We start from the raw sequence: 13836 nt of genomic DNA, 5'->3' as shown, positions 1-13836 counted from the left end.
CATCTGGCCTGCAGCCTGTTCTCGCAGATTAAGTTTTATTGAAACACAGTTACACCTGTTCCTTTCCAACGGTCTTTTATGCCCCATGTGGACCGAAACGGCCACAGAGTGGTTTCTCCAGGTAATTGAAACCAACAGCTTCTCGGGGCTGTGAAGAGATCGAGGCTGTCTTTAACACGTGTGCTGCGCCCAGGGAAACCGCGATCAACCACGTGGAAAGAGCTGGCGTACCGAGCCAGAAACTTTCAGGAAGGAATGCCCCAAGGCAGATGCTTCCAGATCTGTGTGCTTAGGACACACGGGGCGGGGGCACGAGACAGTAACGCACTTCCCTATGTGCCCTCCTAGGTGGTACCCAGCACAGGCCTGGCACATTGTCCAGGTTCCTAAATATTTGTGTGAACTAAGTCTCACAGCTCTTCCCTGCCTATGCATCAGCTTATCAGGTCAAGGGAAGCTTCCAGAAAGATGGAGGCTTCCAAGATCCAGCACAGGTCAGAGCAGAGAGAGAGTCGGACCCTTGAAGGGATAGGACCTCGGCATGCTTGGGAGCAGAATATCCCATGAGATGTATTCTAAGCTGCAGATAGAGTGTGTGATTTCATTATTAACAATGAGAATACCCAATAATTTGTTTGGCAGGCTCTGCAGGGGCCATCAACACATTTCCTCCTCATGACCACCCTCTCTGAAGGATGATGTTTCTCTGCAGCAGTAATTTCCCAGCCCCTTCTTCTTGGACAACAGAACACACCTCATATGATGGAAGTTAAAAATGGCACATGCCTTGATTTTTTTCCCCAGTCTCCCTTGCAGGTGAGGCTTGGGCAAGTGACTGGATCTAGCCAAAAGGGGAAGCCTTCTTGGCATGTTCTGGGAAAGAGTTCCTCCCTGATGAGAGAGACTTGAGAGGAATCCCTGCTCTCCTCCTTTGTGTTGTGGGCCTTTTCTGGTGAGGATGTGATGTGTGGAGCTGCAGCAGCCATTTTGTGATCAGCAGGGGAGGGCCAAGAGGAGAACTGAAGAAAAGCCAACCCAAAGGTTTTCTGAGGCACTGAATCAAGCCTGGAACTCTCTACCTTTTTTGTTTCCTGTTAAGTGAGAAAAAAAAAAATCTATTCTTTTCATCTCTTTTATTTTTAAAAGTTCTTTGGTTTTTTGTTGTTGTTGTTAATCCTCACCAGAGGATATTTTCCCATTAATTTTTAGAGAGAGTGGAAGGAAGAGAGGGAGAGAGACAGAGAGACGGAGAAGCATCAATGTGAGAGAGACACATCAATTGACTGTCTCCTGCATGACCCCAACCAGGGCTCGAATCCGCAACCCAGGTACATGGCCTTGACGGGGAATCAAACCCGAGACCCTTTAGTCAATGGGCTAATACTCTAACCACTGAGAAAACTGGCCAGGGCTTTAAATCTTTTTTAGTACAGTCCTGTTACCTGCAGCTCCAAATACCCAGACTGGTAGGAGTAAATTCAGTATTGTCTCCATTTTATAGATGAGGAAACAGGCAAATAAAATAAGTCACTGAGTTAGCAAGTAACCAGTACCATTTATTGAGCTCCTACTATGTGCCTGGCACTGTGCTATGGGCTTTACCTACATTATCTCATTTAATTCCCCCCATTTTATTGATCTCTCACTCTTTATAGATATAGATATAGATATGGATATGGATATAGATATATATCAATCACTGTGTAAGTTTGAGGTGTAGAGTCTAATAGTTTAAGTACATATATTGTGAAATGATTACCACAGTAAGTTTAGTTAGCATCCAGCATGTCATATCTATGCAATAAAAAGAGAAAGAAAAGAAAAGAAAACAACTATTTTCCTTGTGATGAGGACTCTTAAGATGGACTCTTTTAACAACTTTCATGTATATCACACAGCAGTGTTAACACAGTCGTGCTGTGCATTACTTATCTTGTACGAAAGCTTGTACCTTTTGACCACCTTTCTCCAGTCATTTAATTCTTGAGATCACCCTGTAAGGGTGTGTATTATTAGCCCATTCTACAGATGGAGAGACTGATGCTCAGGGAAATCAAATAACCTGCCCAGGGTCACATGTGACTGGGAAGTGGTAGGGGATTTGAACTCAGATCTGAGTCCAAAACCCAGAGGATGTCTCCTCTTCTAATAAAGCCAGCATTTATCTACTCTTCTTTTCATGAAACTGTCCCCAGTGTCTTTGCTACATCAAGCTGCGTGTAAGGCTCTAGGGACTCAGGATGAATGAGGCGACTCCTGCTCTCTAGGAGCTCTCTTGGAGGGGTGGTGGGGTGGGAAGAGTTACAGTGCGACCTGAGGTCATGGTGATGTGTCACAGGGCGCCCAGGTGGAGAAACACCCTGGTCTGCGGCTGGGGAAGGTCAGGGAAGACTTCCTGGAGGTGACCCCCAAGGAGATGAATATGCTCAAGTGTTCAGTCCAGTGGAAGAGACAAAGATAAAAAACAAAAATAATACAAACAGAAACACCCAGCTAAGACCCAAGGCATGGGGGGGAGCTTTAGGGGGCGAAGTCTTGAAAACACTGCAGAAACACTGTTGCTCCCCGATTCAGTAACGGTATCTCTCTCCTCCTAGGTGCCCTCCCTGCCTGGACCTTTGGGGATAGTTAGTCCCTCCATCTGCTCCTACCACAACGTCCAGCCTATCCCCAAGCCTGCTCCATTCTCTCTGAGAAAAGTCTGTCTCACCTATGCCCTCCCTCCGCCTCCTGGTCACTGCCCTGGTCTCCCCAGTGACCCCATCAGCCTCTCCTGCCTCTCCTGCCTCTAAACTCTTCCCCATAGAATCCCTGAAGCCCTTCAAGACCAAAGCTAGAGCTCTTAACAACTTTGCTGTTAGAACTTTATACATTTAAATGCACCTGTTAGATATTGACAACAGCAGAAATTAACACTTTAATTCAATCTGTTATTCTTTTGCTCCCATGACACCCCACCTGTCTGCTGTTACCATCAGTCATTTGGGCACCCCCTTTCATTGTAAGCACCAGGATGGCAGGAGCCAGCCTTGCTCTGTTTTATCTGCAGGGTCTTGCAATACACCCAACACACAGTAGGAGTTCAATAAATGCATGTCACATGAATGAGTAAATATCATATCCCCCTATTAGACTGTATCCTACCTGAGGGCATGATACTGTCTGCCCTGTTCATCTTATTCATGTACACCTTCCATGTACTTCCGATGGTGCTTGGCACACAGTAGGTGCTCAGAAAATGCTTGGTGAAGGGGTGAGTGAGCGAGTGCTGAATGAGATGTCATATTCCCCTATCTGGCCATGAGCTCCTTAAAGGCAAAGACAATGACTTCCTCCTTTTTGTAGGGCCCCATAATACCTGGCAGGCTCCTTGGGTTGTCAATAATGGTCTCTCTGAAGAAGCATGACCTTCCCTCTGTGAGACCAAAGCACTCACCTTTGCTCAGGTTCTGGAAATAACTGGGACAGGGATATGCCACAAATGGCGGCATAGGCAAAGCGGTTGGCCTCAGACAACTCCCGGCCCGTGGGCAGATGTGGGTCCCCCTCCACGGCTGGCTCAGCCTCCTGATGCAGCCCGTGGCTTGATCTGCCCCCTGTGGCCATTTCCAGTCCTGCAGGAAAAAATCTCAGTGAGATGCATCCAGGGGGCAGGCAAAGGTTACTTAAATGGGACATGGAAATTGTCAGCCATGAGCCCGGCCAGGTATGGCTCAGTTGGTTGGGTGTCGTCCCATGCACTTGGAGGTCACTGGTTCAATTCCCCATCAGGGTACATAGGAGGGTTTCAGGCTCAATCCATAGTAGGGGGCCATGTAGGAGGCAACCAATCAATGTTTCTCTCTCATGGATGTTTCTATCTCTCTCCCTTCCTCTCTCTGAAATCAGTAAAAACATATTTAAAAAAATATATCAAGCATGAGAGAAAAGATTGACAAATTAGCCTTCATTGAAATTAAGGAATTCTATTCATTGTCTTCAAGAGAGTGAAAACACATACCAAACACTAGTAGGAGTATTTTCAATAGATATATCAACAAAGAATTTGTATCTATAGTATATAAACAACTCCTATAAGTCATTAGAAAAAAGAAAGGAGGCAAATTTAAAAACAGGCAAAATAGCCCTGGCCAGTTTGGCTCAGAGGTTGAGTGTTGGCCTGTGGACCAGAGAGTCCCAGGTTTGGTTCCTGCTAGGGGCACATATCACAAAGAAAATAAAAATAAAAAAAAAATAAAAACAGGCAAAATAGGTGCTTCATAAAAGATAGCCAATGGCCAATAAGCACACGCAAAGGTGTTCAACGTCATTAGTCATCAGCGAGACAGAAATTCTAATCCCAATGAGACACTGCTACTCACCCATCAGAATGACTAAAATAAAAGACAGACAATATCAAATGTTGATAAGGATAAGGGACAAATAGAACTTCCATACACAACTGGTAGGAGTATAAATTAGTCAGAGAAATGGAAATTAAAATTTAGTGAGACACTACCATTCACCTGTCGGAATGGTTAAAACTAAAATGACTGACAATAACAAGTGCTGGTGAGAATAAGGAGCAAATGGAACTTTCATACTCTGCTGGTGGGAGTGTATGAAATGCATGAAATTTGGAAAATGGTTTGACATCCACTAAAACTAAATATATGTCTTACCTATGTCCAGCAATTTCAGTCCTGAAAATGCAGGTTTATGTCTACCAAAAGACATATACATGAACACTCCTCGAAGCTTCATTCATAATAGTCCCAAACTGCAAACAGCCTACATGTTCACTCACAGTAGAATGGATAAACTGCACCATATTCATACCATGGAATATTACACAACAATGAAAAAGAATGAAGTCTGGCTAGCCACAACAACATGAGTAAATCTCATCAACAAAATGATAAGCATACAGCCATTTATGAGGATACATTCTGTAGGGTTATGTCTATATGAATTTGAAGAACAGGTCAAACAAATCGAAGGTGATAGCAGTAAGAAGAGAGGTTACCCCTGGGAGGGAATCTCAACTCAGAAGGGGCACAGGGAAGCTTCTGGTGATGGAAATGTTCTATATCTTGATCCACATGGTAATTATATGAATAAAGTATATTTAAAAATTAATTCAGCCGTATACTTAAGATTTGTGCACTCTGTATATGTTATACTTCAATGAAAGAAAGAAAGGAAAGAAGAAAGAAAAGGAGGGAGGAAGGTCTCCTTCTCCCTCTCTCCCTTCCTTTATTCTCTCATTCCTTCCCAGAGGGAGAAGAGGAAGAAGAGATCAGAGGGGAGAGGAAAAGAGGGGAGAAAAGAAACCAAGCCAAGCCAGGCATCCAAGGGGCAGAAGGGACCCTAGGAGGGGCACTAGGAAGGGTGCCAGCCTTGACCAGGGTACTGCGGATATGAATGCAGGCTCAGGAATAGACAGGCCTGGGTGGTAATGCAGCCACCTCCACCTCATAGATATGGACTTGGGGCAACACAACTTCTGCACTTAGCTTTCTTCACCTACAAATGGGCCTGAAGAGCTTTGTTAGCAGTAAATGACATAGCCACACATGTTAGTATTCATAAAGCACTTAGAACAGAGCCTGGCACAGGGCTCAGGCAATATAGATGTTTGTCAAAGAAATAAATGCATAAAACAATCAATAAACAAATAAATGAAATGCTCAGCACAGTGCCTGGCACACAGTAATGATGTACAAGTAATAATAAGAGTTACCATTATTGAACCATCACTGGATGAAGTTTTTATTGTTAATCCTCACCTGAGGACATTTTTTGTTCAGATAGAGTGGGAGGGAGAGAGAGGAAGTGAGAGAGAGAGAGAAACATCGACATGAAAGGGACATATCGAGTGGCTGCCACCTGCATGACCCAACCAGGGCCGGGGACAAACTGCAACTGAGGTACATGCCCTTAGCGGGAGCCAAACCCGGGTCTCTCTGGACCGCAGGCAGATGCTCTAACCGCTGAGCAAAACCTGCCAGGGCATGGATGAAGTTTTAACATGCATGGTCTCCGCTAACTCTGCGAGCCAGGTGCTACTATAATGTTCAGTGTACAAGCAAGGGAACAGGCTCAGATGAGAAGTAACAGGCCCAGGTCACACAGCTGGTCAACAGCAGACCAGAGCCCAGAGCCAAAGCTCTTGGCCCACCACCTCTGTTTTCAATACTCATCCTGTCGCCAGAAGGTTTCCACTCTAATACCCACACTCTGCACTGATATCGGCCCATAAATCCATTCTCATCCAGCTGAGCAATAAACATTTTTGTTCTCAAAAGATAACTTCTATGGAGGAGTAGCTTAAAAGTCTGTTCACAACTATTATTTCATTAGCATTTCAAAATAACCCTGAGGGCATTAGAAGTAACACAACAACTTCTGTACACACATACAGTTTACAAAGCACCTTCTAATCAATTTAATTCTCACAACGACCATGTAAGGTTAAATAGGACGTGAGTCCCCGCCTGGGACATTCCTCCCCTGACCTTGACATCATTCTGGCCTCAGCCCAAATGTCACCAGGCTAAAGAACTTCTGTTCCTCTATCCCAGCATCCTGTCTATTTTTTTTTTTTACAATACTTAGTCCTAACTTAAATGATATATTTTATTTATTTATTTATTTTATCCTCACCCGAGGATTTTTTCCATTTTTTGTACAGATAGAGTGGGAGGGAGAGAGAGGAAGGAGAGAGAGAGAGACACATCAATGCGAAGGGACACATCAAGTGGCTGCCACCCGCACGACCAACCAGTGCCGGGGACAAACTGCAACCGAAGTACGTGCCTTTAGCGGGAACCGAACCCGGGTCTCTCCGGACTGCAGGCCGACGCTCTAACCGCTGAGCCAAACTGGCCAGGGCTTAAATGATATATTTTAAATTATTCACTGACTTCTGTATACAAATAGAATATCAGCTTCTCAAGGCAGGCCCCTGGTTGTTTCCTCACTGCTGAACCTCAGCTTTTTAAGCAGACCCTGGAATATTACAGACATTCAATAGCGACTTGCTGGATGAATGAAGAAGGGTATATGATGTATGATGTCCTGTACTGGGCCTTGGGGCAGATCAGGGGACAAAACTGACAGATTCCCTGCCTTCAAAGGACTTATGCTGTAGTGGGACACAGGCACTAATGTACCAATACATATGATAATAATAATTTAAGTAATGCCCGGCCGGTGTGGCTCAGTGGTTGAGCATCGGCCCATGCACCAAGAGGTTGCCGGTGAAATTCCCAGTCAGGGCACATGCCTAGGATGTGGGCCAAATCCCCATTGGGGGCATGCAGGAGGCGGCCAATCGATGTTCTTTCTCATCAATGTTTCTATCTCTCTCTTCCTCTCCTTTCCTCTATCTAATATTAATAAAGAAAAATAAAAATGCTAACAGAAGAGGAACTTGTGGTTGGGCCCTTTCAGCTTTAAAAAAAAATAAAATAAATAATTTAAGTAACTTGCCCAAGATTACATAGATAGTAAGTGGTGGAACCAAGACTTCATTTAGGTGATCTGCCTGTAGGATCCATGTCTTTAAGAGTCCACCAAATAAATAGTAAACATTTGGTCAGGAAGTGATCAGGTGATCAAGTGGGCAGGGTGAGGGGGCTAAGAAGTGATGGGTAGGAGGGAAGTGACTGTGGTATGCAGATGACAGGTGCCATTCCAATAGGGCCTGCAGGAAGAGAACAGCCCCGTGGATGCATGGGAGAGTAATCCAGTAGAAGAAACAGAACAGTAGTAGAGATAGACTAGTAAACAAATGATGACAAACCAGCAGAATAAACATTGTGATGAAGGAAACACAGATAGAGGAATAAAAAGAGGGGGCCTGGAACCCAGAATTGGCTTCCTGGAGAAAGTGATGTTGGGATAGGGGTGGGGAGGAAGAACAAGCTCCGAGCAGAGGGGACGGCACATGTCAAGACCCAGAGGTAGAAAGGGAGAAGATGCTTTTTAAGAACCAAAAAGATGCTCAGTGCAGCCAGGGTTAGGACAATGGGTGGGTGTGGAGGGGTAGATGAGGTTGGCTTCCAGGGGCCACACCACTGCAGACCAAGTTCTCCTGGCTCAGGAGTCAGACTTAAATGTAAGGCCACAGTCATGTGGGGAACTGTGAGAACACGTGAGACCTCTCCATGCTATTTTTACAATTGCCTGTAGTCTATAATTATTTTTTTTAAGTTAAAAAAAAAAAAAGCAGTGGATGTCTCTGAAGAATGTGAAAGAACTTTTCTTAAGGTCTAAGTAAACTAAAAATAAAAAGTCACCACCTCCCCATATTAACCAGTTAGTTAATTTCATAAATATGTATTGGCACCTATTATGTGTCAGGCACCATCCTACATGCTCAGGACACAGAGGTGACTAAGAAAGACAGACAACAGCCCTCCATCACGGAGCTTTATTCTAATGGAGCAGACAGATAGTATGTAAACTCTAATATATTGAATAAGACCATTTAAAATAATGATGAGGATTCGAAGGAAAAGAAACCTTAAATAATACTTACCCAAATTTTAAGAAACAACTGTGGGCTTTCCCTCCAGGTCTGAAAACAGGCTGTCAGCGTCAGGATGGTTCTTTGGGGAAATATGCAAATTGCCCTGGAGAAGCAAACCAGAAAAACCAGCCTGTGGGTTCACAGGGTGTGGGATCTGGAGGAGGAAGACAGGTATCCGATTACCGAGGCTCAGGAAGCCTTGATACTACTTTCCTCTGGGCCTTTGCCCCAGGCCCCTCTACCTGGGATGCCTTTCTCAGGGGGGTAGCAGGCAGCCCTGGACTTTGCTTGAACTGTCTGTTCTAACTCTGCGTACCCTGATCTGTGGTTGCTGTGCCAGCTCCTTGGTTAGACTGGCAGTAGAGGGCAGGCACTGGATCTCCTCCATTCCGGTGCCCCACCCTTACCTGCCATAGACTGAGTGCTCAGATAATGCCTGTTATGTGAGTGAATGAATGAATGAATGAATGAACGAATTTGGGGGCTTAAGCAAGAGCTAGATTTTCCTGGTTATTTCTCTCCTATTCTTACCCTTTCAATGAGCATCAGCTGAGAAACAGATGGAACAAAGGCCAAGTGTCTGGAATTACCCAGGGATGTCCCAGAGCCCCCAAACCAGGATCCCCCAAAGCTTCAAATAAACTGAATTTCATCCTAATGGCCCTTTTCCAAGCCAAGGAACTAGAATAGTATTTTCTGCCTCTTTAAGCCTCCGTAGGGTTTTTACTAAATTATCAGTGATAACACCCTTCTTCTGGATGTCCACCTTCTACGGGGCACGAGAATGTGCCTGTACCATGCACACAGACTCGAGGAGATAAGCTACGAGTCCAACCATGTTAAAAAGATTCAGAGAAGAAAAATGGCCGGAAGAATCTCCTCCAAAAATTATTTCTGAAAGGTGAGATGCCAGAGACTTTTCTGGATTTCCTAATTTCCTGCCATAAATACGTATTGCTTTTGAACTTGGGAGAAAGTTACTTTGTTTATGTTTGTATCCATTGAGAGGGGACTGTTAGGACTTCATCACTAAGTGAGGGCGGAGGGAGAGGGTTGATTCTGGATAATTTTAACTTCTTCCTTTTACATTTCTGTGTTATGAATTTTTAATAATGAGTATGTATTCATTTTAAGATCAGAAAAAAATAGACATGATTTTAAGTTATAACACGGTGTGCTGCTACGGGCCCATACTGGCTGGTGAAACGTGGCTCTACACACATTTTCTCCCCAGCTGTGTATTTCGGTGATGCGGCTGCCCTGAAATGGGCCTCCGTGTGGGAGCGTTTACACCACAGAAATTGGCAAGTGTTGCAAATGGGGAATTTTATTTTCCAGAGAGGTGGTTAATAGCAGGCCAGGATACACAATAGGGTTCCAGTTATGTTTTATAAAAACGTTCCACAGAGCAAGAAGATCACAAGGAGATACATCAAACTGTGAACGACCATCGTCTCCCAGGGGTGGGGTTATGGAACTAGAAGGAACTGTTTTTTTATTCTATTTTTCTGTGTTTTTAACATTTCCTGTCATGAGCTTATTGGTGCTTTCATAATAGAAAAAAAAAATAACTCTAATTAAAAAACAACAACTCTGTTCTTGATTCCTAGAAGGGGAGTGCTTTATTTCAGAAAGTCGGCCCTGTGCGGACCAGCCGAGCCTCACAGGGCTGAGGTCACAGGCAGGTCCCATTCTTCTGCCCGGTAGGTATTGTTATTCACAAAATGGACAAGAGTGGGCATGACAGACAGGAGTTCTCAGCTACCCAAGATGGTGGGGTGGAGGTGCCCATGGTCCCAACTCTATGGATTGTCCAGTCAGATGGGCTGGGCCCCAAACTCTTCCAGCCGTGGAAGTACGGAGGCGGCGGTGAGGTAAGGGAATGTGCCACCTACACTGTGCACACTGGCCGTCGGGGGCCTCCATCCCCTTGGCTGCAGTAGCTCCCAGCTCCCTGGGGTCTCCTGGGGGTCTTGTCTTCGCCCAGGCACTATAAAGACACCAAGGCCCGCACTCGACCCACACGAGCCCCGCCCCTCAGGGAAACAGCACAGACACAGTGAGAGGGGCAGGTGCACACTGACCCGTGGCGTGACTGCAAAGACCAGGTCTGGGACGGGCAGGGAGGGCTCTCTCGCAGGCCCTTGTTTTGAAGCTCTGCACTATTTGTCTCGCCAGCCACAGTCCCCGTGACCAGAAAACCGCTGGCTGTGGTATTTTTGTCAGTAGTGAGGATAGACAGTTATTCCACAAACATCTAGCCTCAGTGTGCAAGCACCCCCAGGAGGCGCTCAACCAGTACTTGTTGACTCATGCTGTAAAGAACACATGGGGTTTCTTCTCCGGGACATGAAAAATTCCAAAGTCAGCACCAAGGAGAAAATCAAATATAGTCAATATTATCCTTGAAAATCCTTAAATCATCCTTAACACCCCATGACCTGGGCCCTTAGAAGATCACATGAAAGAATAAATTTCTTTTGTTTTTCTTACATGCCAGCCAGAGGTGGCCTTTTTTTTTTTAAACTTGGAGCAGCCAGTAAAAGCCAGGGTCAAATTGGTGTGTGTGTGTGTGTGTGTGTGTGTGTGTGTGTGGTGTTCTCTTTCTCTTTCCCTCTTTTCTGGTTAACTAGTCACAGCTGCATTTTCAAATGAGTCTGCAGTACAGAAAAATGAGCGTTTCTACTAGAGAAATGGCTATAGTGTCGCAGGAAGGCTGAGAACTAATTGTCTAATTGTTCTGGAGCCAAGGAGAAGGAAAAGCATCTGCCTGAAAAAAGTCCTTTATAAAAAATAGAGCGACAGCACTGGTTTTAGGCCGGAAACTCCAAAGACTGTAAATCAAAGTATACACACACACACACACACACACACACACACACTCTGGAGATGGTCCCAGAAGGGAGGATTCAAGGTAGGACCAGTTTACTCCCCCTTCTTGTCTCCAGCAATTTGGGAGAGAAACTCATTCATTCTATACCTCGATCTGGAAGTTAAGTTGGAAGCCAGGAGTAAGTACAGCATCTCAGGAGGTCTCCATGCCAACAGATCCAACAGAGAAGAACCCAGAGGCTTTTAGGCAACTCCACTACAGATCAGAAGAAAAAAGAAATGTTGGCATGAAAAGTTCCCATCCCAACCTTACTTTGGCAGTTTGGAGGATAGGCTGGGTGCTGGGGTGAGACGGTGCCATCAGGGTGGGTACCCAGGCTCTACAACATTTTGTCTGCATTTATCATTGTGCCCTCCTCACCCACTCACACCCTGGGACACGCTGCCATGATCTCTCCAGTAAGAGCCTTCTCACCAGTGCCCCACCTCCTTCTGCTCTCACCCTAACTATCCACCCCATGGCACCCAGACAGCTCCATTCTAAACTGAAGTCAGATCATGTCCCTTCTCTGCTCCAAAACTCCGACGACTTCCTCCTCACCCTCCGTCACAGTCCTTACAACGGCGACTGGGCCAGGTGCACTCTGCCCTCCTCCTGTCCCCCTCACCCATTCTGCTCCAGCCACACCATCCTGGATCCCACCAGCCACGTTCCCACCTCAAGGCCTTTGCCTAGGCTGTTCCCTCTGCTGGGAACACTCTTTCCCCAGACAACCACATGGCCAACTCCCTTCCCTCCCTCCATTCTGCTCAAATCGCACAGCTCAGTGAAGCCACCCTGTCCCATCCTCTCACCCAACCCCTGTACCTAGCTCCTCTGCTTGGTCCTGAGCACACAACCACTGGCTGACATGTATATCATTTACTGTTTATGTTTATTGCTTACTGTCTATCTCCCTCTGCCCACACATACGCACAGCAGGCATTTACAAACATTTGTTGAATAAACAGTGGTTTCCACTCGGGATCATTAAAAAATAATTCAAGCCCTGGCCGGTTTGGCTCAGCGGTTAGAGCGTCGACCTGCGGTCCGGAGAGACCCGGGTTCGGTTCCCGCTAAGGGCATGTACTTCGGTTGCAGTTTGTCCCCGGCCCTGGTTGGTTGTGCGGGTGGCAGCCACTCGATGTGTCCCTTTCACATCGATGTTTCTCTCTCTCTCTCTCTTCCTCTCTCTCCCTCCCACTCTATCTGTACAAAAAAATGGAAAAAATGTCCTCGGGTGAGGATAAAAAAAAAAAAAAAAAAAATTCAAGAGGCAAATCTGCCTGGGAAGGAAGGGGGAGAAATGATACCGTGTGTAATGGTTCATTGGATCCCCTGGTCTTCACTGCTCCACAGGGCTCCAGGGACTTCTCTTACTCTGGTGGGCAAGAGGAGATCCAATGGGGAGCCCTCAATGCCCCTTCAAATTATAACCATAGATGATCCAGTGATACCACTCCTGGGTGTACGCCTCAGAAAATGGACAGCAGGGTCTCAAAAAAGATATCTGTACACCTGTGTTCACACTAGCATTATTATTATTATTTTTTATCCTCACCCGAGGACATTTTTGTTGTTGTTGTTCAGGTAGAGTGGGAGGGAGAGAGAGGAAAAGAGAGAGAGAGAGAAACATCGATGTGAAAGGGACACATCGAGTGGCTGCCACCCACACAACCGACCAGGACCGGGGACAAACTGTAACCGGGGTACGTGCCCTTAGCGGGAACCGAACCCGAGTCTCTCGGGACCGCAGGCTGATGCTCTAACCGCTGAGCCAAACCGGCCAGGGCACAGTAGCATTATTAACAATAGCTGAAAGATGGAAGCAACCCAAGTGTCCATCATATGAATGAATAAACAAAATGTGTTATGTATACAACAGAATATTACTCCACCTTAAAAAAGGAGGACATTCTGACATATTACAACATGGATAATACTTGAGGATGCTAAGTGAATCAGCCCATCACAAAGACAAATACTCTCCACTTATATGAGGTACTTAGTCAAAATCATAGGAGCAGGAAGTAGAGTGGTGGTTACCATGGGCTGGAGGGAGGCAGGATGGGGAGTTGTTTAATAGGTACGGAATTTCAGATCTGCAAGTTGAAAAGGCCTGAAGGCTGGTTGCACACAATGTGAATATACCTAACACTACTGAACTGTACACTTAAAAATAGTTAAGATAGCCCTGGCCGGTTTTTCTCAGTGGTTAGAGCGTCGGCCCATGGACCAAAGAGTCCAGGTTCAATTTTAGCCAAGGGCACATACCTCGGTAGCTGTTTGTCCCTGGCCCATCGGGGTCGTGTGGGAGGCAACCAATCAATGTGTCTCTCTCACATCATTGTTTTTCTCTCTCTCTTCCTCCCTCTCTCTCCCCTGCTCTATCTGGAGATAAATGTAAAACTATCCTTGGGTGAGGATAAAAAAAAAAAAAGGTTAAAAT

The 13836-nt window shown here is 45.6% G+C and overlaps 1 protein-coding gene across 5 annotated transcripts in view; it reads right to left on the bottom strand.

Moving 5' to 3' along the window:
- Positions 1–12855, bottom strand: part of TMCO4 (transmembrane and coiled-coil domains 4) — an 84793-nt gene extending 71938 nt beyond the window's left edge. Inside the window, exons 1-4 of one of the 5 annotated variants that reach the window (XM_036257231.1) lie at positions 12701–12855; positions 11496–11603; positions 8525–8618; positions 3437–3614 (exon numbers count right to left, since the gene is read on the bottom strand). In XM_036257231.1, the coding sequence (XP_036113124.1) occupies positions 3437–3606 (170 nt within the window). In that variant the 5' untranslated portion in view covers positions 3607–3614; positions 8525–8618; positions 11496–11603; positions 12701–12855. Of the gene's footprint in view, positions 1–3436; positions 3615–8524; positions 8670–11495; positions 11669–12700 lie in introns of those variants that run through there. The other 4 variants (XM_036257232.1, XM_036257230.1, XM_036257234.1 and 1 more) reach the window with 4 other exon arrangements.
- Positions 12856–13836: the final 981 nt, after the last annotated feature.

The sequence above is a fragment of the Molossus molossus genome, unplaced genomic scaffold (genome assembly GCF_014108415.1).
Source record: "Molossus molossus isolate mMolMol1 unplaced genomic scaffold, mMolMol1.p scaffold_m16_p_12, whole genome shotgun sequence".
In the NCBI taxonomy this organism is placed as follows: Eukaryota; Metazoa; Chordata; class Mammalia; order Chiroptera; family Molossidae; genus Molossus; species Molossus molossus.
The sequence above is the reverse complement of the archived record's forward strand: the minus strand, read 5'-3'. Positions and strand labels throughout refer to the sequence as shown.